The 23539-nt window shown below is 50.5% G+C and overlaps 1 protein-coding gene across 1 annotated transcript in view; it reads right to left on the minus strand.

The window, feature by feature from the left end:
- Nucleotides 1–18153, minus strand: part of TRIM62 (tripartite motif containing 62) — a 40111-nt gene extending 21958 nt beyond the window's left edge. Inside the window, exons 1-2 of the mRNA XM_021939157.2 lie at nucleotides 17104–18153; nucleotides 1744–1839 (exon numbers count right to left, since the gene is read on the minus strand). Of these exons, the coding sequence (XP_021794849.2) occupies nucleotides 1744–1839; nucleotides 17104–17511 (504 nt within the window). The 5' untranslated portion in view covers nucleotides 17512–18153. The remainder of the gene's footprint in view (nucleotides 1–1743; nucleotides 1840–17103) is intronic.
- Between the last annotated feature and the right edge of the window lie 5386 nt (nucleotides 18154–23539).

The following is a 23539-nucleotide window of genomic DNA, read 5'->3' on the forward strand; positions in this document are numbered from 1 at the left end:
GCCCTCAGGCCAGGCCATTGGAGGGGCAGGCACAGCAGGAAAGCCGAGTCAGGCACCAGGTGAAATATGACCTCCAAAGCATCCATAGGCATTTCTTGTATAAACACCCCAGTCCAGACAGGAAGTGGGGCTGGGGGAACTGGAGGGGGACGTGGCCCCACAGGACCCCCCAGAGGCAGACAGATGGACAGGAAAGCGGGGGAGGAAGAGGTCAGTGGAGAAAAACAAAGAGGGGATGGGGCATGGAGAGAAGAGAAAGTGCTGCTGGGGAGAAGGAACAGACCATAATACTCCCCTCTCGTCCAGAGAGAGGCTTCCATTTGCTTCTCATCATCCGAGAGGTACAGAATCACCAGACAGATGGGGAAACTGAGGCTGTGAGAAGCAATGAGGCCAGCATCCCGTGACTGTTTATCGCCTGTTGCCCACTGAAGGTCCTGCCCAGAGGCACTCTGGAATGTTCTGTGAAGAATTGTTTGTCATGACCTTCCTGAGACCCCACAGTGGGTTGGTGGCCAAGCTGGGGCACAGATCTGGGTTTCCAATGGTGTCTCCAGGCCCCAGGATGACCTCCAGAGGCCCGGCGCATTCCTAAGGCTCTGCTGCAGCTTCTGCTGACAGAGCAGGGTCAGCCTGAAATCACCCCAGGCCTCACGACACAGAGTCACTGTACAGTGGGGACTCCACCCGGCCTTTCCAGTCCCAGAGTGCTGGACTGAGCCTGGCAGTCCCCACTGGACAGATGGGAAGGCTGGGGGTCCAGAAAAGCATGCAATTTACCCAAAGTCACACAGTGAGTTAGTGGTGGGATCAGAACCGATGTCCTTCTCAGGTCAGTGGAAAGGTTTGTTTGTTTATTTGTTTGTTTATTTATTTCCCAAACCACGGTAGCCAGAGACTGCAGAGTTTGGTCCTACCTTTCAGAGTCCATATCCCATGGCCTGAGCTTAAGGGGAGATGATACCAGGGCTGGGCCACCTCTGGAGGGCTTCAAGGGGACATGCTCAGGATCGACTCCTTGGCAATGGGCTTATTCATTCATTCATTGATTTTAGAGACAGGGTATCACTCTGTCATCCAGGCTGGAGTGCAGTGGTATGATCATGGCCTACTGCAACCTCAAACTCCCGGACTCAGGCGATCCTCCCGTCTGTCTCAGTCTCCAGAGTAGCTAGGACTACAGGCATGTGCCACCACACCTAGCTATATTCAATTATTATTATTATTATTATTATTGTAGAGAAGACATCTCTCTATATTGGCCAGGCTGGTCTCAAACTCCTGGGCTCAAGCCATCATCTCCTCTCGGCCTCTGAAGAGACTGGGACTACAAGTGCGTGTCACCACACCAGGGTTGGGCGTTTTTAATAAGGGGAGAGGAAAAAGAGACTGAGCACATTCCCCAGACCTCCAGGATGCCGGGAAGTGGGGGGGTTTCCGGAGGATCCCTGAACCCACCTCAACTTCCACCCAAAGTGGCAAGGGAGAAATGGCCCCATCCTTAACCCAGGGACCAGCCCAAATCCTTACCTCCAGTCACGATGGGGTGGGTCCCGCCCCATTTAATTTCACGGATGCCCCACCATCTTCCCCACCCTGCCCCTTCTCACTCCAGGTTTGGCACCTTGAAGCCCGGTTTCCGGGCACACCCGAGGCCCCGCCCCTCTTCCCCAGCTAGCCCCGCCCCTCGAATCCCTGCCCTCATCTCTGTCGGCCCCACCCCTGCGGGTGGGCCAGGCTCACCTTGGTCTCTGCCAGTTGTCGCTTGAGCAGCTGCAGCGCCTCAGTGTGCTCCCGCTCGCTATCTTGAAGGGCCTGAAGTTGTTCCTTCAGCTCCCTCTGAAACACACACACGGCCGGGATGGGGGCAGGGGCCGCGCCTGGCCCAGGCATTCATCCCTGACCACTGCCAGGCGCTGAGGGTTAGCCTGGCCTCTGTCCCCACGTCCAACCCTTGCCTCCCGTCACAGTTCAACCACCAGCAAGTCCTGTAGAGTCTGTCTCCTAAATACCTCCAGAATCCGTCCCTATCTTTCACCCGCATCTTTGCAACAGCCTCCTCCGCTTTGGCTAATCTAGAGGCTTCTGTGACAATCAACCTCCACATACACACTCTCTGGCTCCCCACACTTGGCCCTGGATCCCCACTTAGAATTAAGGCAGGGGTCTCCAACCCCCAGACCACAGATGGGTATCGGTCGGCAGCTTGTTAGGAACCTGGCCGCACAGCAGGAGCTGGGCAGTGGTGGGGAGGGGCAAACCTTCATCTGTATTTACAGCCGCTCCCCATCGCTGGCATTACCACCTGACTCCACCTGCTGTCGGATCAGTGGTAGCATTAGATTCTCATAGGAGTGTGAACTGCACATGGGAGGGATCTAGGTTGCCTGCTCCTTATGAGAATCTAATGCCTGATGATCACTCACTGTCTCCTGTCACCCCCAGATGGGATTGTATAGCTGTGGAAAAACAAGCTCAGGGCTCCCACTGATTCTACATCATGGAGAGTTGTGTAATTATTTCATTATATATTACAATGAAATAATAGTAGAAATAAAGTGCACAATAAATGTAATGTGCTTGAATCATCCCAAAACCATCACCCCACCCCCACCACCCACACTTTGTGGAAAAATTGTCTTCCCTGAAGCTGGTCCCTGGTGCTAAAAAGGTTGAGGACTGCTGCTCTAAGGAACCAAAGCTGCACCAGTCCAATGCTACAGACTAGCTGCCAACATTCTCTGAGGGCTACAGTGGGCTGGGCACTGTTCTTAGCTCTTTGCTTGTATTAATTCACTTGGGCCTCTCAGTAACCCTAAGGGAGGCACGATTATTATCTCCATCTTCTGATGGAGAAAAAGATATAGAGAGGTCAAGAAACTGGCCCCACAGCCTACAGATAAGCACGTAACAGTAAAGAAGGAATGGGAACCCGGGCAGCCTGGTTGTGGAGACCATGATCTTGATGCCTGGTGACACGTTTTCTACCATGATGACTCCTGCGATGACTAACAACAAATCCACGACACACAAGATATCAGAATTTTAAATAAAAGCATGATCAGCATCACTGATTTTTCCTTTGTCGCAGGTTCCAGTGTGGCTCAGCAGAGCACCGTTAGTGATCCTGGCCTTGTTTGAAATGTTGAATTTTGTTCATCATGGGTTTTTTGCATTTATTTTGATTTAAGAAACACTGCATTAAATACTATTCATCTCGATTGCTGAGTTTGGGGCACCTTCTGATCCCACCTCTGTCTCCAACACCCTCCCCCGTTACTCCCATCCAGCCAGTGGCCTTCTTCCTGTGCCTCCACCATCTTGAGCTCATTCCAACCTTCAACCTATGCCCTAGGACTATTCCCTCTGGCTGGTGGCCTCCACTCTCAAGAGTTTCTCATGGTGACTCCTTTGTACCATTAACTTAACTCAGCTTCCACCTCCTTGAAGAGTCTTGCCTGACGACCCCACGTACACTGGCACCTCCTCATACCCTGTCACGCGTCTGGATTCACGGTCTTCCTTGCACCTTCTGCTGTCTGAATGTATTTGACTGTGTCTTTACTGTCTGTCTCCTCACTAGAATGTGAGTTTCATGATAGTAGTAGGAATCTTGTCTGGCTTGTTCCCTGCCTTATGCCCAGGGACACAGTGATTATTCATCAAGTGATAAAAGGGGTGTGGAGGTGAGTGCTGCCCAGCACAGGGTCCAGCTGTCTGCAGGCATTGGGAATCTCGCCCATTGTATTATCGCCAGTTGTTTTCCTGTCTGTCTCTCCTCCATCCCGTATTGGCCCATGAGTCCTCCAGGTCGGCTCCTATTGCTCCCTCTCCATATACCTCGCACCCAGCAGCAGCCTGGCACTGAGATGGGACTCAAGGATGCTTGCTGCATGAATAGAATTCCTGGAAATGGCCTCTGAGTTCCCCAGGCAGCCTGGGCTGTGAGCAGTGCCAGGAAGGCTGACTTACCTGTTCACATCCACCTCCCTCCCACTCATTCAGCTTGTCAGACCAGGGAGGGCCTCAGTAAATGTCTAGTTCAATTAATTTTACAGACTAGGCAGCAACGTGGGAAAATGTTCATGATGACGTGCTGATGGAAGAATGTAGAAAACAAAATTATCTTTGAATACTATCAATCATTCACTTAACAAATATTTCTTGGGCAACTATTATGTACCAGGCACTGTTGAGGCACTGGGATATGGCAAAGGACAAGACAAACACAGTCCTTGACCATAGAGACTAGTCTAGTGGGGACGACAGACAACAAACAAGGAAAATAATAAAGGAGCGAGGTTACCAATACGGTGTGTCCTCCAGAGAAAATAAAGCAGTGTGAGATGAAGGGGACTTTAGGTAGGGTAGCCAGGGAAGGCTTCTCTGAGGAGGTGACAGCAGAAAGATGAGGAAGAGCCAGCCATGAAAATGGGGGTAAGATAGAAAAAAAATAAGCTGCTCTTTTTGAGAGCCCATGCAGATGCAATGGTTGGAACTCTGGCAGCCATCTTAGGCCATGAGGCAACTGTAAAGATTGAAGTCACAAGCTGAAACCAGAAGAGTAGAAGGAAGAAGGAGCCCGAGTCCCTGATGACTACGCGGCTGCCACACCATTGGTTTACCCAGTGACATGCTAGGAAGCTGGCTGTCTCAGAAAAACTTTTTTTTTTTAAAGCCCCAACAGTGCCAATTTCCATGATGTGAATGCTCCCACTCAAGTGGATTTCAAGTTATCAGTGTGAAGTAGTAGTTGGACTCGGCATTGGGATGAGATGCACACAATCAGCTCTCAGGATCCAGTGCAACCCGCTGCAGCACACCCCACCTGGAGTCCTTTCCTAGAGACTTGTCTTACATGAGAGAGAAATGCACCCCATCTGACTGCAGCTACTTCAGCCAGGGCTCTGTTACTAACAGCTGAAAGTCATTCCTAACATTCATATGCAGCTTGAGCAGATGCAGTCCTTGGAGCAGAGGAATCTTGCTTGCCTAAGAGAGTAGAAAGACTGCTCCTCAGGTGCCCCTGACAGCCTTGGGCTGTCCAGCCTGGGACACAGTCTGGCTGACAGGCAGATGTGGAGGAGATGGGCCGAGTGCTACAATTCTTCCCCTGGAGGTCCCCGTGGGTCCACAGAAGACCCAGCCACCCAGGCAGCTCGTCAGGATTTCTAAGAAACTGCCTTGGAGTCTGCGTTCCTCACATTGCTCAGGACACTCGAGAAACCTGGACGAATTCCTCCCTGATTTCGGAGTCAGGGAATAAGGACAGCGGGCTTGCTCCTTCCTTCTGGATCCTGGGAGAATCGGAACACTCATTTGCCCATTCCACAAACATGTGGCGAGACCTTGGGCCCCGCATGGTGCTGTGTCAGGGATGGGGACAGGGATGAGGGACGAGTCCCAAACCTGATGCCACGAGGTGTGCATGTGTTGGGGTGACAGTCAGGGACATAGACACTTACATCACGGGGAATGCTGCGATCGTGTTAGGAGATCCCAAACTTGCTCCTCTCCCTATATTTCCCATCTCAGTGAAGGGCACCCCTCCCCCAACTCCATCCCAGCCAGAAACCTCGGAGTGAGAGTCATCCTGAGTCCTACCGCCTCCAGGCCAATCCAGTGACCAGGTTTGCTCTGGAATTTGTTCTCTCCTCTCTCTGTGTGCTGCCTCTGGTTCAGTTTTCACCACTTCTTTTCTGGGCTGTGGCCCCAGGCTCCTCCCTGCCTTTAGCTCTCCTGCTGCTCCAAGTGCCCTGCATAGCAGCTGCAGTGATTGTTCTAAAGGGCAGATCTATAAATGCTTTCCCCTCTCACTCTCCCCATTGTGCCAGTCCGCAGATTTCCACATTGTCTGAGAAGAAAGGCACAAAGCCTTAGGGTGACATTCAAGGCTCTTCACTGCTGGCCCCAACCTTTTCTTCTCCAGTCCTAGCTCTTGGTCCAGATGTGTGCTGTCCAATACGACACTTGTGGCTATTTAAATTGCAATTAATTAAAATGAAATAAAATGGAAAATTCAGTTCCTCGGTTGCACTGGTCACATTTCAAGTGCTTGCCAGCCACATGGGCTGCTGTATCAGACAGTGCAGACACAGAACTGCCCATTCTCCCAGAGAGTTCTAGCGGACGGTACTGCTCCAGACACACTAAGCAGCTCACACGGCTCTCCAGGCCTTTACACATCTCTCAAGACCCAGAGCAAATGTCACCTCCCCTGGGAGTCCGTATCTCAAACTCTGTGTGCACAGTGTCCCACACTTGTATCCTGATGGCACATACTGCATTTTAATTGCAAGATTACCTGTCAATCTCCCCTACTAGGCTGGGCACAGTGGCTCACACCTGTAATCCCAACACTTTGGGAGGCTGAGGCAGGTGGATCACCTGAGGTCAGAAGTTCAAAACCAGCCTGACCAACATGGCAAAACCCCGTCTCTACTAAAAATACAAAAATTAGCCGGGCATGGTGGCGGGTGCCTGCAATCCTGGCTACTCGGGAGGCTGAGGTGAGAAAATCGCTTTAACTGAGGTGGAAGTTGCAGTGAGCCAAGATCATGCCACTGCACTCCAGCCTGGGCGACAGAGCCCAGTCTCTAAAAAAAAAAAAAAAAAATCCCCTACTAGATTGTACACTCCAGCCTGGGTGACAGAGCGAGACTCCGTCTTTAAAAACAGAAACAAAAAATTCTCCCCTACTAGATTGTGGGCTCTTGAGGGCAGGGACTGTGGAAAGGGGAGATTTTCACAATCTCAGTACCTAGGACAGGGCCACACACCGCTGGCCTCGCTGAGTCTTCAGGATGTTCCTGCCCAGGGATGAGGCTAGGCTGGGTCAGATCTCACCTCTGAAAGGGTGGGAGGGGAGAGAAGGCCCCCAGCAGGCAGAGTTCCCTGGGTGGGCTAGGTGCAGAGCCTGAGGGAACATCTAACCTAGGAAAACCACACCCTAGAGTCCAGAAGGCAGGACTTAGAAGGCTGCCTGAGCTGTGTCACCCCTCCCCCTCCAACATGTCTCCTTCCTCGGTTAGAAAAATGGCTCTACCACCCATTAGGCTGTGTGAACCTAGGATGTCACCTAACCTCTCTGTGCCCCAGTGCCTTGTCTGAAAAATGGGGATAATCATATCTCCTAGGGTTGGGAGGGTAAAATGAGACAATGGTAAGAAGTGTTCAGCCTCACAGGGCACAGAGCCTGGCACACCCCGGGTGCTCGGGAGACAGAGCGGTCACTGTGTCCCGTATGCGGCTTCCTAGTCGCTTCTTTGTGTTTTCATCCCTCACTGTGTCCAGGTGGCCCCTCCTTCCCTTCTCAGATGGCCAGAGCAGGAAGAGGCTGCAGGGACCATCTGGTTCAACCCCTTGGATTGCCAGGACAGGAAACACAGGCCCAAGGGAAGGGACCGACTGGCCCACGGCCACACACAGCTTGACAGAGGAGAACAAACTGGAAATTTTACTCCAGCAGAGAGGTCACACAGGAAACTGGAGCCTGATAAACTCCCAAGTGATAGAGCTTAACCCTGAGGAAGGACACCCGGTAACCGCAAAGATGCAGGACCAGAGGGGCTGGAGGCGGGTGTGGTTTGGGTTTTAATTTCACAGGCATCTTGTCGACCTAATTCTCACAACAATTCACAAGGTTAGTAGTGTCTTTATTGCGCCCATCTCACAGAGGGGAAAATTGAGGGTCAGTGAGGTTAGGCAGTTGCCTAAGTTCACACAGCTAGTAAGGGCAGAGGGGAGGCTCTCAGTGGCTCCAAAAATCCATGTTCAAAATCTCTTGGCCTCCCTACCTCCCATGCAAGTCAATGCAGCAAAAATTTCTGAGTACCCAGTGAGTGTCAGGCTTTGTGCTGGCCGCGCCAGGGGAGGGTCTATACATGGTCCTTGAAGAATTTGCAGTTAGTTGAGGAGGAAGGAGGAAGAAACTTGAATAGGTAAAATACAAAGAAGAACAGGATAAACATGGAGGGCCTGCTAGGATCCAGTACAGCTGACAACACCTGGCTGTGCTCACGGCGCCCTCCTTCCACCTTGATTTCCAAATCTGTAAAGTAAGGTGTTTTTTTTTTTTTAAGACAGAATCTTGCTCTGTCACCCAGGCTGGAGTGTAGTGGTGCGATCTTGGCTCACTGCAACCTCTGCCTCCCAGGTTCAAGTGATTCTCCTGCTTCAGCCTCCTGAGTAGCTGGGATTATAGGTGCCCGCCACAATGCCCGGCTAATTTTTGTAGGTTTGTATTTCTAGTAGAGATAGGGTTTCGCCATGTTGGCCAGGCTGGTCTTGAACTCCTGACCTCAAGTGATCCGCCTACCTTGGCCTCCCAAAGTGCTGGGATTACAGGCATCAGCCATGGCGCTGGGCCTCAAATCTGTTAAGTACGGCCTAACAGTACCTGCTCCATAGGCTTACTCTGTGAATGAAATGACTGACATGACGTACAGGGTGAGCTCAATCAATACTAGTTGTCATTATCATCATAGTAACTATATGTAAAGTTGAGACTCAGAACTAGGGGAGCTTCAAGGAAGGAGTTTATTTCTGATGGAAGGACAAAGGAAGATGGATGGCCAGGGTTCCTTCAAGTCTCCAGGATGGGCCAGGGCATTGCAGGTGGGGAGAACAGGTTGGGTAGGGGCCCACCCTCACATGTGCAGGAAGTGGGGGTGGTTGGGGATGGCTGCAGCCAGGCATGTGACAGGTGGGTGGAGTCACAAGCTGGAAAGGCCAGTTGGGGCTAGCTAGGGTAGGGGTGGATACTGGAGGAGGCCTTGAATGTCAGCCTGGGAGAGTTGGATTCCACAGGGCCCCATCAGAGCGGGGGCGGGCAGGGCAGGATGAGGTGACTGTGGAGGACACACCTCAGAGGGTGGGGCTGTGGAGTCTGCGCAGCCCTGAGCACACAGTTATGCAAATATGCCAGTTTGAGGCTCTGGGGCTCTTAATTGGTATGAAGAAGCCAGGACTGGGGCAACAGAGGAGTTGGGGGGCACAGAGAGGCAGGGCTCAAATGTTCCCAAGGCCAGATCTCTCCTGCTGTGAGGCCATCCCTCCCTCTGGCCCGGGGGACAAAGCAGCTGTGGAAAGCCATCTTGGCTCTGGCTTCAGGGACTCTTCATCAGAAAAGCCTGTGTTCAAATCCTGACTGCATGACTTTTGCTCAGGGCTCACCTCCACAAGCTTTCACAGTGTTGTGATGAAGGCTAAGTGAGATGGCTCCTATGACATGGTCCAGCATGGTGCTGCACACAGTAGGTGCTCAAGCCTCTCCTCTTCTCCATGCCTGGGTACTGCTCTCTTTCCCTCTCTGACCCAAGGATGCCAGAAACCTGACCACGACAAACTTGAACTTGCCTCTCTCTTTCCTACCCCAGCCCCAGTCTTTCATCTATACCTAGAACCGGATGCTCCTGGTCCTCCCAGCAGACTGGAATTCTTCTGTATCTTCAAGCCCCGACCCTCCCTGTGCAATTCCGAGCCACACAATCTCTGGCAACATCTGGCTACTCCCTGCTTCTAGGGTCTCCCACCAGCTCTCCTGGCACACTGCCCCAGAGGGCTTGGTCCATAATACAGACCTGGCCGGGCTGCACTTGCCTGCTCACATCTGTTTCTGGCTTCCTAGCATGTTAAGGATCAAGCTTAGTGGGTACATGCATATGCGTGTGTGAGCTTGTGTGCGCATGCATGTGTATATGTGTACTTGTGTGTGTGCATGTGTGTGCATGTGTGTGTACATTCAAGCATTCAAAGCCCTTCCTGTGCTGGTCAAGCCTCACTTTTCCATTCTTACCTCCTCCTGCCACACCCTCCCCTCCAGCTACAACGAACTACCTGAATGTGTGCTCACCTCCATGCCTGTCCCTGGTCACACTCAGATAACCTGAGTTCAAGTTCCAGCTTCAGGGACACTTAGTGGTTTTCTGACCTTAGGCACAGCTTCTTTCTTTTTTTTTTTTCCCTAATTAAAAAATTTTTTTTTTAGAGATAAGGGCTCACTCTGTCACCTAGGCTGAAGTGCAGTGGTGCAATCATAGCTAACTATAGCCTCAAACTCCTGGGGCTCAAGTAATCCTCCTGCCTCAGCCTCCCAAGTACCTAGCACTACAGGCATGCACCATGCCTGGATAATGTTTAAAAATTTATTGTAGAGATGGGGTCTCTCTGTGTTGCCCAGGATGGTCTCGAACTCCCAGCTCCTGGCTTCAAATGTTCCTCGCACCTTGGCCTCCCAAGAGCTGGGATTAGAAGCATAAGCCACTGTGCTTGGCCTCTTTTTTTAAAAAAAAAAATTATTGAGGTAAAATATACATATATAACTTATCATTTAACCATTTTTAAGTATACAATTCAGAGGCAGTAAATACATTTATATTCTTTACCCTCCTTTCTTCCTCCCACTTCTTCTCCCTTCTCTCTTTCCAGGCCCTTAGGCACAGTTTCTGTTTTTCCTTTTTTTTTTTTTTTGAGACAGGGTCTCACTCTGTCACCCAGGCTGGCTGGAGTGCAGTGGCATGATCACAGCTCACTGCAGCTTCAACCTCCTGGGCTCAGGCGATCCTTCCACCTCAGCCTCCAGAACAGCTGGGACTACAGGTGCATGAAACCATGCCCGGCTAATTTTTTTGCATTTTTTGTAGAGATAGGGTTTTGCCTTGTTGCCCAGGTTGGTCTCGAACTTCTGGACTCAAGCAATCCTCCTGCCTTGACCTCTCAAAGTACTGGAATTACAGGTGTGAGCTACTGTGCCCAGCCAGGCACCGTTTCTGAGCCTCAGTTTCTCCATTTGTAAAATGGGGCATGAGATCCATCTCATAGGGTTACTGTTAGAATTAAATGAGAGGTAGGCTGGGGGAGAGAAAGAGAAGGGGCGTGGGCCTGCTTGTCAAAGTCTTGAATCCGATCCCTGGAATGCTCTGCACCAGGCTGTGCATGTTTTTATTCCCTCTGTCCATAACATCTTTCTTTCTGCTCCCTGGCCTGAAGCACTCAGCACATCTTTTAGGATTCAGCACAACAGAGCAAGCCTCAGTTACAGCAACCTACCAGTTCATGGGCCTTATCTCTCAGGACCACACAGGGCCAGGTCTTGTGTAGCTCTCTCCTGGGCCCAACACAGGGCTGGCCCACTGTAGCCATGGCACATATACTGGCTAAAGAAATTATGTGTATGTGTGTGTGTGTATATATATACACATGTATATATGTGTGTCTATATGCATATATATGTGTATATACATATATGTATATATACACGTGTGTATATACATCTATATATGTGTATATATACACACATATATATATATGCACACACATATGTATATGTATTTTTTTTTGAGATGGAGTCTTGCTCTGTCACCCAGGCTGGAGTGTCGTGGCACGATCTTGGCTCACGGCAACCTCTGCCTCCCGGGTTCAAGTGATTCTCGTGCCTCAGCCTCCCAAGTAGCTGGGAATACAGGCATATGCCACCATGCCCAGCTAATTTTTTTTTTTTTTTGTATTTTTAGTAGAGATGGGGGTTTCATCATGTTGGCCAGGCTGATCTTAAACTCAGGTGATCCACCTGCCTTGGCCTCCCAAAGTGCTGGGATTACAGGCGTGGGCCACTGTGCCCAGCCCAGAAATTATTAAGTGAATCCCTGAATCCAAGACAGAACTCACCTCCAAATCTTCCTCATCCACTCTGAGTGTTCAAGCAAAGATGGAGGTTAGGAAGGTAAATGGTACTGAGAAAACAACACTGGACTGAGAGTCAGGAGAGCTGAGCTCTGGTCTAACCCTGGGCAAGCCAGTTTCCCCATCTGCAAAATGGGGAGAGTGTCAACTCTTTGATGGTTTCTCAGGTTCCTCCCCATTTGGGTGCTCCCTGGGACAGTTGGCATGTTGGGAAGGAGGGTGAATTCTGAGTCAGAAAGACCAGTTTGAATCTCAGCTCTTCCTCCTACTTGCAGTGTGATCTTGGGAAAGTTACTGAATCTCTCAGCCTCAGTTTCTTCATCTGTGAGATGGTACTGATCTCAGTCCCACTCAGGGATTAGGGAAAGAAAAAAATCCTTGTGAGGATCAAATGCCCATAAGAAAGCCCCTGGCCCACAGTAAGTGCCCCATAACTTACTTTGTGCTGAGTAGCCGGGAATACAGGCATATGCCACCATGCCCAGCCAGCTTTGCCCTCACAGAGGCTGCTGTTGGCAGAGAAATCCTGCCCTCTCCTTGGAAAAGTAACAGCAGAGCCACTTCCCCAGAACACAGACAACCCAGCTGCCTTCCTTTCTATGCTACCAAATAAAGTACCTCTGAATCTGTCATTTCTTTGGCTATTTAGCAACCCTTTCTCTCTCTTTCCACATAAAGCAGGAGGGCTAGTTCTTACTTCCATTTCTCAGATTGGGTAAAAGAGTGTCACCCCCTCTCCTGGAAGAAACCAGAGCCGGGATTTGAACCTAGCCCCCAGCCCCACTCCCTCCTTGGGTGGCTGCCTTGGTGTCACTGGATCACCATACCCTGCCTGCCAGGGCTTGCGCCCAAGGCTGATCCACTGCTGTCTTCTCTGGCATGAAGGAAGCCTTGGGAAGGGCTCCAACGGTCACATGAGGCTTGGAGGGGGCGGCTGAGACTGAATCGGATCGCCTCTCTGGGGGTTAGGAACCTGAGATGGCCAGAGAGCCGGATGCCACGCCTGGTCTGACCAAGATGACGTCCCAACCACCTGCCCTCGGGGCGTCAGCTGGGACAGATGGCCTGGCCCTGTCAATACAGGACAAGCAGGGTGGCTGGGAGACAATTACCCAACCCTCAGAGGCAGCTCAGGGATGATATGTGGCCTAGTCAGACTGGCTTCAAATCCTGCCCCTGCCATTTACCAGCTGGGTGACCAAATGAGTCACTTAATTCCTCTGAGTTTGTTACTTCATCGGTCAAAGAAATAGATAACAGTACCCATCCCACAGGGTGCTATGAAGATTAAATGAGGTAATGCAAGAAAAGCTCTTAGTGCAGTCCCAGGCATTCAGACTGGGCTCAATGAATATTGGCTGAGAAGCCCTGAACTCTTTGGAAATGGGCTCCCTCCCTCCACTTTGCTCAGTGGTCCAGGTACTCAGCAGTGGAGGTGGGGAGGAAGACACCCCCCCCCACACACACACGCACACACGCACATGCACACACACGTGCACACATGTACACACACGCATACACACATGCACGCACGCATACACACACACAGGTTACACAAAAATCCTTAGAACTATATAGTAATGCCTGCCATGGTTTCATGGGGTATGATTATGGGGGGGACTTTTACATTATATAGCTCTGCTTCTTATGTTAATTTTATAATGAACAAAGATATTTAAAAATAGTTTCGGGGTACCTACTGTGCCAGGCACGGTACTAGGCACTTCTGATAAAGGATTCCTAACCCTTACAACATCCTTCCCAGGAATGTCATATCCTTATGTTATAGATGAACCTTAGGGAAGGAGCCTTAGAGAAGCAAAGTAACGTGACCAAGGACACACAGCATGTCAGGTCTGACCCCTGTGATGGAATCTGGAGTACAAAGCAATTGTGCTTAGTAGGTCAGGGAAGGCTTCACAGAGGAGGTGATATTTGACCTGAAGTTTTAAAGTTGAGTAGGACTTCTCTAGGTCAGGTTTCTCAACTAGAGGTGATTTTGACTCTAGGAGACATTTGTCAATGCTTGGAGATGGTTTTGATTGTCACAACTTGGGAGGTGGGTGGAATTTGCTACTGGCATCTAGTGGGTAGAGACCAGGGATGCTGCCAGACTTCCTATAACACACAAGATGGCCCTGCACAACAGTTATCTAGCCCCAAATGTCAACAGTGCCGAGTACGATGTAACCTACTATAGCTGTCATTTATTGAGTGCTGTTAGGTACTAAGCTTTTATAAACATCATCTTGTTTAATCCTAATATAATTACTTCCATGCTATCCATGAAGGACCCAAGGCTCAGAGATGGTAAATAATCTTACCAAAGTCACACAGTAAATGGTGGAGCCAGGATTGAGATTACCTGAGTACAAAGCAGGGCTCTTAATTTCTCTGCTCTGATGCCTCAAGGATTTACAATAAATGTAAAAGCTCCAGGCCAACTGCTAGGTAGGGTGTTAGGAGACTCTGGCTGAGTACAGGCCCAGCTTCCTCTGGCTTCGAGGCCTTGGGCAAGTCCCCTTCCTCCCTCTCCCTCTCGTTTCCCCATCTGTCAAGTGGGCGTGGCACCAGATGATCTGCATGACCCTGCCGGCTCTGAGTCTGTAATTCTGCAGGAGAAGGGCCCCAGCTCCATCAGCTGCTGGGAGAGAAGGGGATGTGAGGGTGGGTTCAGCCTTATTTCTGCTGCATAAATGGTTAATAAGCCTTGCCTTCCCCATATGGAGGGAGAGGCAGGTGGGGGTGGAGGGTGCCTTGAATCTCACCCAGCAGCACATCCTCTCCAGAGGGGAGGCAGATTTCTCTGCCACCCAATTGCCAAGCCTGGAGGACACACCAAAGCAAGGCCTCCTTCTCGGGCCAGAGAGGAGAGTCTGGGCATTCACTCAGCTGGGCACATGAGCTCTCACAGGTAGAAAGAGAAAAGGTGGGCTGTATGTTATTCCAGCCCGTACTGTGTGCCTTTGAACCTCAAATAGCAGGGTAATCCCAGGTCAGCCTCACAAAAGTCCTGGTAGGAAGGAGGCATCTGGACCCCATTGTACAGACAGAGCATCAGCGTTTACATGGAGTGACTCATCAAGGGGCACACAGTGCCCACGGCAGGTTTGGAACTCAAGTGTGTCCAACCCCAGGACAGTGTGCTAGAGAGTAAGCAAGCGGCACTCCTGTTTTACTTTTCATCCAATAATGAAGCATTTCAATAGTATTTGTAGGTAATACATGTTCAGTTTCTCCTGTGTCCCCCAGGTCATGGGATAGAGTACAGAAGCCCAACATACAGTAATCTGGATTCCCTGGTTTGCAGACAGGAGAACCAAGCCTCTGAAGCAGAGGCTAGAAAGTCAGACAGGGAGGGGAGAGATCAGAGAAGAGGGATCTGGGTCAGGCTGTGCCCTCTAGCCCTGGCTCTCTCACTGTCTGGAAGTGTAGCCTTGGGCAAGTCACATCACTTTTACAGGCCTCACTTTCCACTCCTACATGATGAAGAGGTTGGACAGATGGTTTCAGACAGAGTCCCTTCAAACTCTTCCTGCTTATGTGACTCCGCAGACAGGGAGATGGACAGCAGCAGCGCCTAGCATGATGGCTCTGGGGGTGGAGGGCCAAGCCTTGTGCAGGCTCCCAGAGGCCCAGGCTCTTGCTCACCCTCTGATGGGGTCTTCATCCTCAGACAGCTAGACTGGAAGGGAGTCAGTTGTAGTTTCGAGATAAAAGGGACAGGGAGGGGGCGATGGTGAACATGGGCCATTTCTCCTGAGGCCCATGGGCATCTGCTGGGTGCAGGCCTACTCAAAGACTGGTGTGTGAAGGGATTGGGAGCCCATACAATACAGGGGAAAGTAGTTATTTAGTTTCTGTTTGAGTATCTCGAGGCCAGAGAGCTCATTACCTCCCAAGTTAGCCCACTCCATTTTCATAAAATGTTTGAGCCAAAAACTTTCTGCTTCCAAATGCTCCATAGTCTGGTCCAGCTTACGCCAGCGTTGGTCATTCTTTCATTCATTCATTTGGTCTTTCTTGGTGTGTACTGTGGACCAGGTCTTGCACCAGGCTTTGTGGCCATGGATAGGAGAAACAAGATACTGTCTCTGGCCTTGGAGAACTATGTGCTTCACCAGTATCCCAAAGCCAGGAACATGGGACTGCCGGATTTCAGTGATTTAGCTTGAAAAAAGGATTCCAGGCCCAAATAAGCTTGGGAACCATTTTATTAAACACAGTAAAATAGATTTATTTGCAACAAGACTTCTCTAAGCTTTTAATATGCAAATGCATACTGAAAATTCTCCAAGGGGGTGGGTATAAAAAATATACTACATTTCCCATACTTATTAATAGAGAGCATTTGGGGAAATGCAGTTCTAATGCTTTTTATTTTTTATTTTTTTAACCAGTGGAGCTTGGAGAAGCCTTCACAGAGAGGACATTGGAAGAAACCAGGGTTCTTCCCTTAAAAGTTGAGTAGGAGTTTGTCAGTGAAGACAGGAAGTCTTAAGGGGGACCAATTAGAGTTCTTTGCCAACTATGCTCAGGTCCCTCTGCATGTACCATTTCGCTTAGTCTTCAAAGGTCCTGATGTGGGGGACAGAGCCAAAGAGGTCATCAAAAACCCATAGAGACTCCTAGAGTCTAGGGTCTAGACCCTCCCTTCTTGAATCACCGTACATCTGGGCCTTATTCTCCAAATCTTTACTTTTCAAGTCCTGGCCCCACTCAATCTGGCCTCTACTCTGGCTTAAATCTAAACTTGTTGTAGAGTATCTGGAGCTGATCTCAGTTTTAACCCCTCATACGTCTTGGTCTAACCCTTGGCACTCAAACCTGCCCTCTCAAGCAGTTTGGCACCCTATCTTATACCCCTCTATTGGGTTTCACCTTCACCTGTCCAGCACATTCTAGCCCCTGTACTCCCCTTAGTCCTGATGCACATCTGATCCAGTCTCCGGCCCCACAGAACCCCCAGCCTGCCAGAGCTCAGCTACCCGATTTAGTACAGACCCATCTTCGCGGCCTCGCCCTCAGTCTGACAGCGGCCCTGCCTTTCCCCAGCTCTGATTCCACTTCGTTCACAACCCTGCCCCAGCCCAGTATCTGGTCCAGTTCTGATGTCACTCGTTTCCGCCGTCCCATCCGCGTCCTCGACTTCCTAACCACGGACCAGCCCCTACTCCAGGTCTGTCTCAGATCCCGCCGGGTACGGACTGCCCAAGGCCCCGCCCCCACGGCCCCGCCCCGCGGCGGCCCCGCCCCTCCCTGCTCCGTGTTACTCCTGATAGGGCCCTGACCCTGCCGGCGGCCCCGCCCCGGGGCCATTCTGACTGGGTCTGGCCCGCAGTCCAGCCCTGACCCCACCCCCGGCCCGACCCCACCTCCAGCCCGGCCCCGCCCCTGCCCCAGGCCGGCGGAGCAGCGCACCTGCAGCTCCTCGAAGGCGTCGTCGATGCCGGTGACCTGGTGCTGCTCGTGCAGCGCGGGCTCGTCGCAGAAGAAGCAGAGCAGCGCGCGGTCCGTGAGGCAGAAGAGCTTGACCTTGTCGTGCGCCTGGCAGGGTCGCGCGGCGCGGCGCGCGTTGAGGATGGCGTCCAGCGGGAAGGCGCTGTAGCGCTCCACGATGTTGGCCAGCTTGAGGCTGGGCGCCAGCGCGGGCTCGGCGAACGTGCGGCGGCACTCGGGGCAGTCGCGGGCGCCCTGCGCCTCCTGCCGCACCCAGTGCTCGGTGATGCAGCGGCGGCAGAAGTAGTGCTCGCAGCCCAGGCTCACCGGGTCCTGGTAGATGCTCAGGCAGATGGAGCACAGCAGCTCGTCCTTGAGGCTGCACGCCATGGCGCCGGGGGCGGCAGAGAGGGGGGCCCGAGGGGCAGGGGGGCGGCTGAGAGAGTGCGGCGCTGTTGGAGGCAGCACCGAGGGCTGGGCGCGGGAACGAGGCCCGCACAGGCAGGGGTAGGAGCTACCGGAGAAGGGAGGGGGTGCTGTCCGGAAGGAGGGTAACGCGAGGAAGGGGTGCGCGGCTGAGACTCCCTGGGACGCCAGCCCGGGAGTGCGGTCTAGAGGTAGTGGGGAGCTCAAGTCAATGGACGCTGGGAGGAGGCCGTGAGCGGCTGAGGGACGGAGATCTTGGCGGGGAGGTTCTAGGGGGCGGGGCAGTCCTAAGGGATAGGAGCTGGGAGAAGGGGATCCCGGAGAGGGGTGGATCCCTTGAAGGGGTCGAAATCCCGGGGTGGGGGCTTTGGGGGGAGGGCGAGAAGCTAGGGATGGGGAATCCTGGGGGAGGGGGCAGCCAGGCCGAGCCGTACATTGGCTGTGACCGACAGAGAAGAGGAGGGGTGCCGGCCTGCTCAGCTGCCGGATCCTGGCCCCAAACCCTGGCCCAGCGCGGACCCTTACCCCCGCGGGCTTAGCAGCCACCGCTTCGGTCCAGCGCAGCCTCTCAACCCGGAACCAGCCGAATCTGAGCTGCCGGTGGCCGCGGCTACCTCCCCGCCCCCGTAGGCGGGACCCAAGCAACTCCGCCCCCGCAGCGGGCGGGGGAGGGGCGGGGCCGCCAGCCAGTTGACCTCCGCCCCGCCCCCACCATCCTCCGAGGCTCCCCAGCTGTTCCTTGGGGTGTGTACTTGGAACTGCATCCAGGTCTCGCTTAGGGTCCCCGCGGCGAGGCGGAGCAGGGACAGCAGCTAATTTGAGAGCACGACAAATAAACAAGGAGCATCTTTCTGGATCATTGATTTGAAGATGTAGAAAAAAATCATATTTTGTATTAAAATGAACAAGAATATGTTTGGAATACAATTTCTGCATAAAATATAAAGATAAAACTCTTGAAATGCCCCGCTTGCTTAGAGCAAGTTCAAGGACCTCACACTCCTAAGCCCTGGGGTTCCATTTCCTCTTCACTTTCTTAAGGAGTGCTTGGGGAGAAGTTTGGAAAGCCCCGGCTAACATCTGGCCCCGGAGGCTGCTCCATTGGCAAACAATTCTGGAGTGCTGTATATGTGTGTGTGTGTGTGTGTGTGTGTGTGTGTGTGTGTGTAAGGGGTGAGGGGTGGTGCAGGAGAGAGGGAGGAAAAGTAATAGGAAAATTTGTCTTGTGTGCCAGATGGAGAGGGGATAAGGGATTTCTAGGCAGAGGAGACAGCCTGTGCAAAAGCATAGAGGCGTGAAAGGGGAGAGCGAAGTGAAGGAAGTGCAAGTAATTCTGTACCGTCGGGGGTGGGGTGGAGAAGGGGCCTGGGTGGGCTGGAGGGCATTTTGGGTCATGGTAAAGCATTTCTTGAAGGCATCGGGCTTTCAGGCAAGGGAATGACCTGGTCCGATTGGGTTTCAGGAAGTCTCTGAGATATTCATGATACCATCTGCAAGGTGAAGAAGACAGGGAGCTTTTCCGATGTGTCTGTGCATGCACAGCACTCAGCACACAGTAAAGGTGTGTAGCTGAATAACCGCATCAACGCCACGGGTTGCAGGAGAAGGAAAGACTGGGCACCCCTGAGGTGCTGTTGTCATCGTGCCTGCAGGAGGCAAGACCCGAACTGGGGCCCCAACAGTGGGTAAGGAGAGAAGGCTAGGGTATTGCAAGTACACACACGGTGACATTTGGTGATGGCTGGATACGGGGGTGAGGGAAATGAGGCATTGAGAGTGGCTACCAGTTTCTGCCTCCTCCAGAAATATCTTCATTGGTGTTAAACTTTATTGAGGTACAGTTGATGAAAAAGCTCTCAGTTTAGTTCTCTAGACACTTTCTCCATCACACCCTCATCTGGCCCAGAATCTCCATCATTGCCAGAAAAATAGTTGGTTCATGCAACAGCAATTACTCGACTTTTTCTTATAGGCAGAGCCCTGATTTTGTTCAGGTGGCCCCTTCCCCATGTGACCAAAGGAAGGCTGACCCCAGCCCATTTCCAGGAGTGAGTCTTGTTTGGTCCAAGTCCATTATGGTGGTCTCATTCCTCCTGCCAGTGATGGTTTGGGCAGGTCCAGCCTGAAAAACTAAAGGGGAAGCCTATGGCAGAGAGGGGAATTCAGGAAAGGGTCTCTTTACTTTTCAAAATCGTCTGCCCCCTTTGCTGGGATGTGTTTGGTGGCAATGCTTGGAATTGCTGTAGCCATCTTGCTCCCAGTCTGAGGATACAGCAGGTAGAGAACGGAGGGCAAGGCCAAGAGAGTCCTAGGGAAGAGAAACTTTTATTCTGATTCAGAGTCTGGACTTCAGGATATGTGAGATGGTCCATCTTATTGCATAAGCCAGTTTAACAGTAGTGCATTGTCACTTTGCAACCCAGAGAATCCCAACTGCTACACTGATGTGCACCCCTAATGAGTGGGTGGGGAAGGTGAACAGGGCAGAGTCTAAATTATTGAAGCATTTGAAATGAAATGAGAAAAAAAAAAGACTTGATGATGGATGAAACAGTGACTTCATTATTCAACATGTCTTTACTGATGCTGACTCCGAGCAGGTCTTTGTGAGGGGATGGAATAAACTATGCTCCTTGTTCCCAAGGAACTGGTGGTCTAGAGGGCAAAATCAATGTGAAATTCTTATCTGGCACAGTATGGCTTGCTAAGCGTTCTCACATATATTATTGGATTTGAGTCCCAAAGCAGCCTTAACTAGTTTATATTATTATCTCCATTTTATAGAGGAAGATACCAAGCCTCAAATAAAGGAGATGTGATGGAAATTGCTAGCTGTCCACTAAAATGCATCCTCCTATTCTTCTATATAATACAGTAGCAGTCAGAGGAATGGCTGGTCCACTAGAGACCATACATCCCAGCTCTTCTTGCAGCCGAGTGAGACTTGGTGACTAAGGTCTTTCTAATAGAACATAAATAAAAATAGACCGTAAGGCATGAGACTTTTGCTCTTCCATAGTCCATTTCCTCTTCTCTTGAGTTGGAACACAGATGTACCAGCTTCAATAATGCTTCAAAAGGGCTGATGGAGCAAAGATATGGGAGGATCCTGGGTTCCTGAATGACTGCATGAAGTACAGCCACCCTGACATGGACTAGAGTGTGAGAAGTAAACTTATTTTCCAAGAGCCATTGTATTTTGGGTCTTTTGTTGCAGCAGCCCAGCTTTCTCCATACTATTTTGGAGCTGCTTTTATTATTTATTTATTTGAGACGGAGTCTTGCTCTGTCACCCTGGCTGAAGCACAGTGGCGTGATCTCAGCTCACTGCAACCTCTGCCTCCCAGGTCCAAGTGATTCTCCTGTCTCAGCCTCCCTAGTAGCTGGGACTACAGGCGCACACCACCATGCCTGGCTAATTTTTGTATTTTTAGTAGAGACAGGATTTCACCATATTGGTCAGGCTGGTCTCAAACTCCTGACCTCAGGTCATCCCACTGCCTCTGCCTCCCAAAGTGCTGGGATTACAGGCATGAGCCACTGTGCCCAGCCAATTTTGCAGCTGTCTTTAGAAGAGGCTCTGGTACTATTTTACTCTATTGTCTAAATCCTTTCGGTACATAGTCTTAATATGTAGCTCTAATCTCCTCCAAAGGAGATAGAATATGGCTTTCTCTGGCTGAAAGTCAGTCTCTTTTTTTTTCTTTTGAGATAGAGCTCTGAAGCCCAGGCTGGAGAGAAGTGGCGCAATCTTGGCTCACTGCAACCTCCACCTGCCAGGCTCAAGCGATTCTTGTGCTTCAGCCTCCCGAGTAGCTGGGATTACAGGTGCCTGCCACCATGCCCAGTTAATTTTTTAATTTTAATTTTAATTTTAATTTAATTTAATTTAATTTTTTTTGAGGCGGAGTCTCACTCTGTCGCCCAGGCTGGAGTGCAGTGGCCGGATCTCAGCTCACTGCAAGCTCCACCTCCTGGGTTCACGCCATTCTCCTGCCTCAGCCTCCCGAGTAGCTCGAACTACAGGCGCCCACGACCTCGCCCGGCTAGTTTTTTGTATTTTTTAGTAGAGATGGGGTTTCACTGTGTTAGCCAGGATGGTCTCGATCTCCTGACCTCGTGATCCACCCGCCTTGGCCTCCCAAAGTGCTGGGATTACAGGCTTGAGCCACCGCGCCCGGCCTTAATTTTTGTTTTTTTAGTAAAGATGGGGTTTCACCATGTTGGCCAGGCTGGTCTCAAATTCCTGACCTCAAGTGATCTGCCCGCCTTGGCCTCCCAGAGTGCTGGGATTATAGGTGTGAGCCATCGCACCCAGCCCAGTCTCTTATCTTTCACTTTACTTTCCAGTGTTCCGTCCTTTTATTCTCTGAGCAGTTATTCTCTTGACCTTATTCCATCTCCATTAAGATGCAGAACACTAAAACTGTTGATTTTCTTTACATTTGGCAAGTCATTGATTGCTCTTCCCACATCTGATGTGGTTGAATGGTCTGAACTAAGACTTAGAGATCCTGACTGCAGTGTATGCCATCTGCTTCCATTCATACTCCAGAAATTAACATCAGGAATTTTTTTTCTGGAAAGCTGTCCAAGAGCTATTGTTGAGTGAAAAAAAGAAAAGAAAGACCCAAATACACATAGACACATAGACACCCACAGACTTAGACACAATCACAGGCATTATTTGCATAACAAAAATTCTATAGAGCTATATTCTAATTGTGTTCATCTGTGGGCTGGGATTATGGGGGGACTTTCACTTTTACATTAGATAGCTCTGTTTGTTATACATATTTTTGTAATCGGAAAAAAAAAGATCCTGCTGATCCTCATTATTTATGGATTCAATATTTGCAAAATCACCTACTTCTAAAATTTATTTGTAACCCTCAAATCAATACTTGAAGCACAATTGCTATTATTTGTGGACATACTTATGTGCAGAGGTGAAAATCTTGACTTACCCACATGTATGTTCGCAGCTGAAGTTGAACAAAGGGACACCCTGCCTTCTTGTCTCAGCTCTCATGGTGTAAACAAGTATTCTTTTTGTGTTTGTGACTTATTTGGTACTAATTATTCTCTTTTTTGTGTGTGTGCTTTTTGTTGGTGATTTTGCTATTTAAAATGGCCCCAAGTATTGTGCTGAAGTGCTCTCTGGTGTTGTCAAGCACAAGAACGCTGTGACGTGCCTTAAGGAGAAAATACATGTGCTTGATAAGCTTTGTTCAGACATGAGTTACAGTAGTGCTGGCTGTGAGTTCAATGCTAATGAATCAACAATTCATATATTAAATAAGGTGTCTTTAAGGAGAAACGCACATAAAACAAAGTTGTGGCTGGACCCGGTGGCTCACTCCTGTAATCCCAGCATTTTGGGAGACTGAAGCAGGAGGATCATCTGAGGTCAGGAGTTTGAGACGAGCCTGGCCAACATGGTGAAACCCCATCTCTACTAAAAAACAAAAATTAGCCAGGCACGGTGGCGGGTGCCTGTAATCCCAGCTACTTGGGAGGTTGAGGCAGGAGAATCACCTGAACCCAGGAGGTGGAGGTTGCAATGAGCTGAGATTGCACCACTGCACTGCAGCCTGGGTGATAGAGCGAAAATCCATCTCTAAATAAATAAATAAATAAATAAATAAATAAATAAATAAAAGTTGTATGTTGACTGGTTGCTGAAAATGTGGCCAGAGACTCACAGGAGCCTGATGCTGTAGTTCCTTTAAGGGCTACAGAGAGTAATGAGAGTCGGCTGTATTTAAAATTGTTGCATGTAATAGCATCCACCAATACAAGATACAACATTCACGTCCCTTCCTATCTAGGTTACATTTGCTCAAGCCCACTTGAAGGCAGAGGAGCAGGAGAAGGAACATTGAGCAACTTCTGAGTGCCAGGCACTGTGCTTCATGTGTGTTATTTGATTTGATCCTCACAATAGGATCAAATCTCCAGATTTGACTTGTTTCTCCCCATTGGCAGATGA

Source organism: Papio anubis, chromosome 1, assembly GCF_008728515.1.
Source record: "Papio anubis isolate 15944 chromosome 1, Panubis1.0, whole genome shotgun sequence".
Lineage (NCBI taxonomy): Eukaryota > Metazoa > Chordata > Mammalia > Primates > Cercopithecidae > Papio > Papio anubis.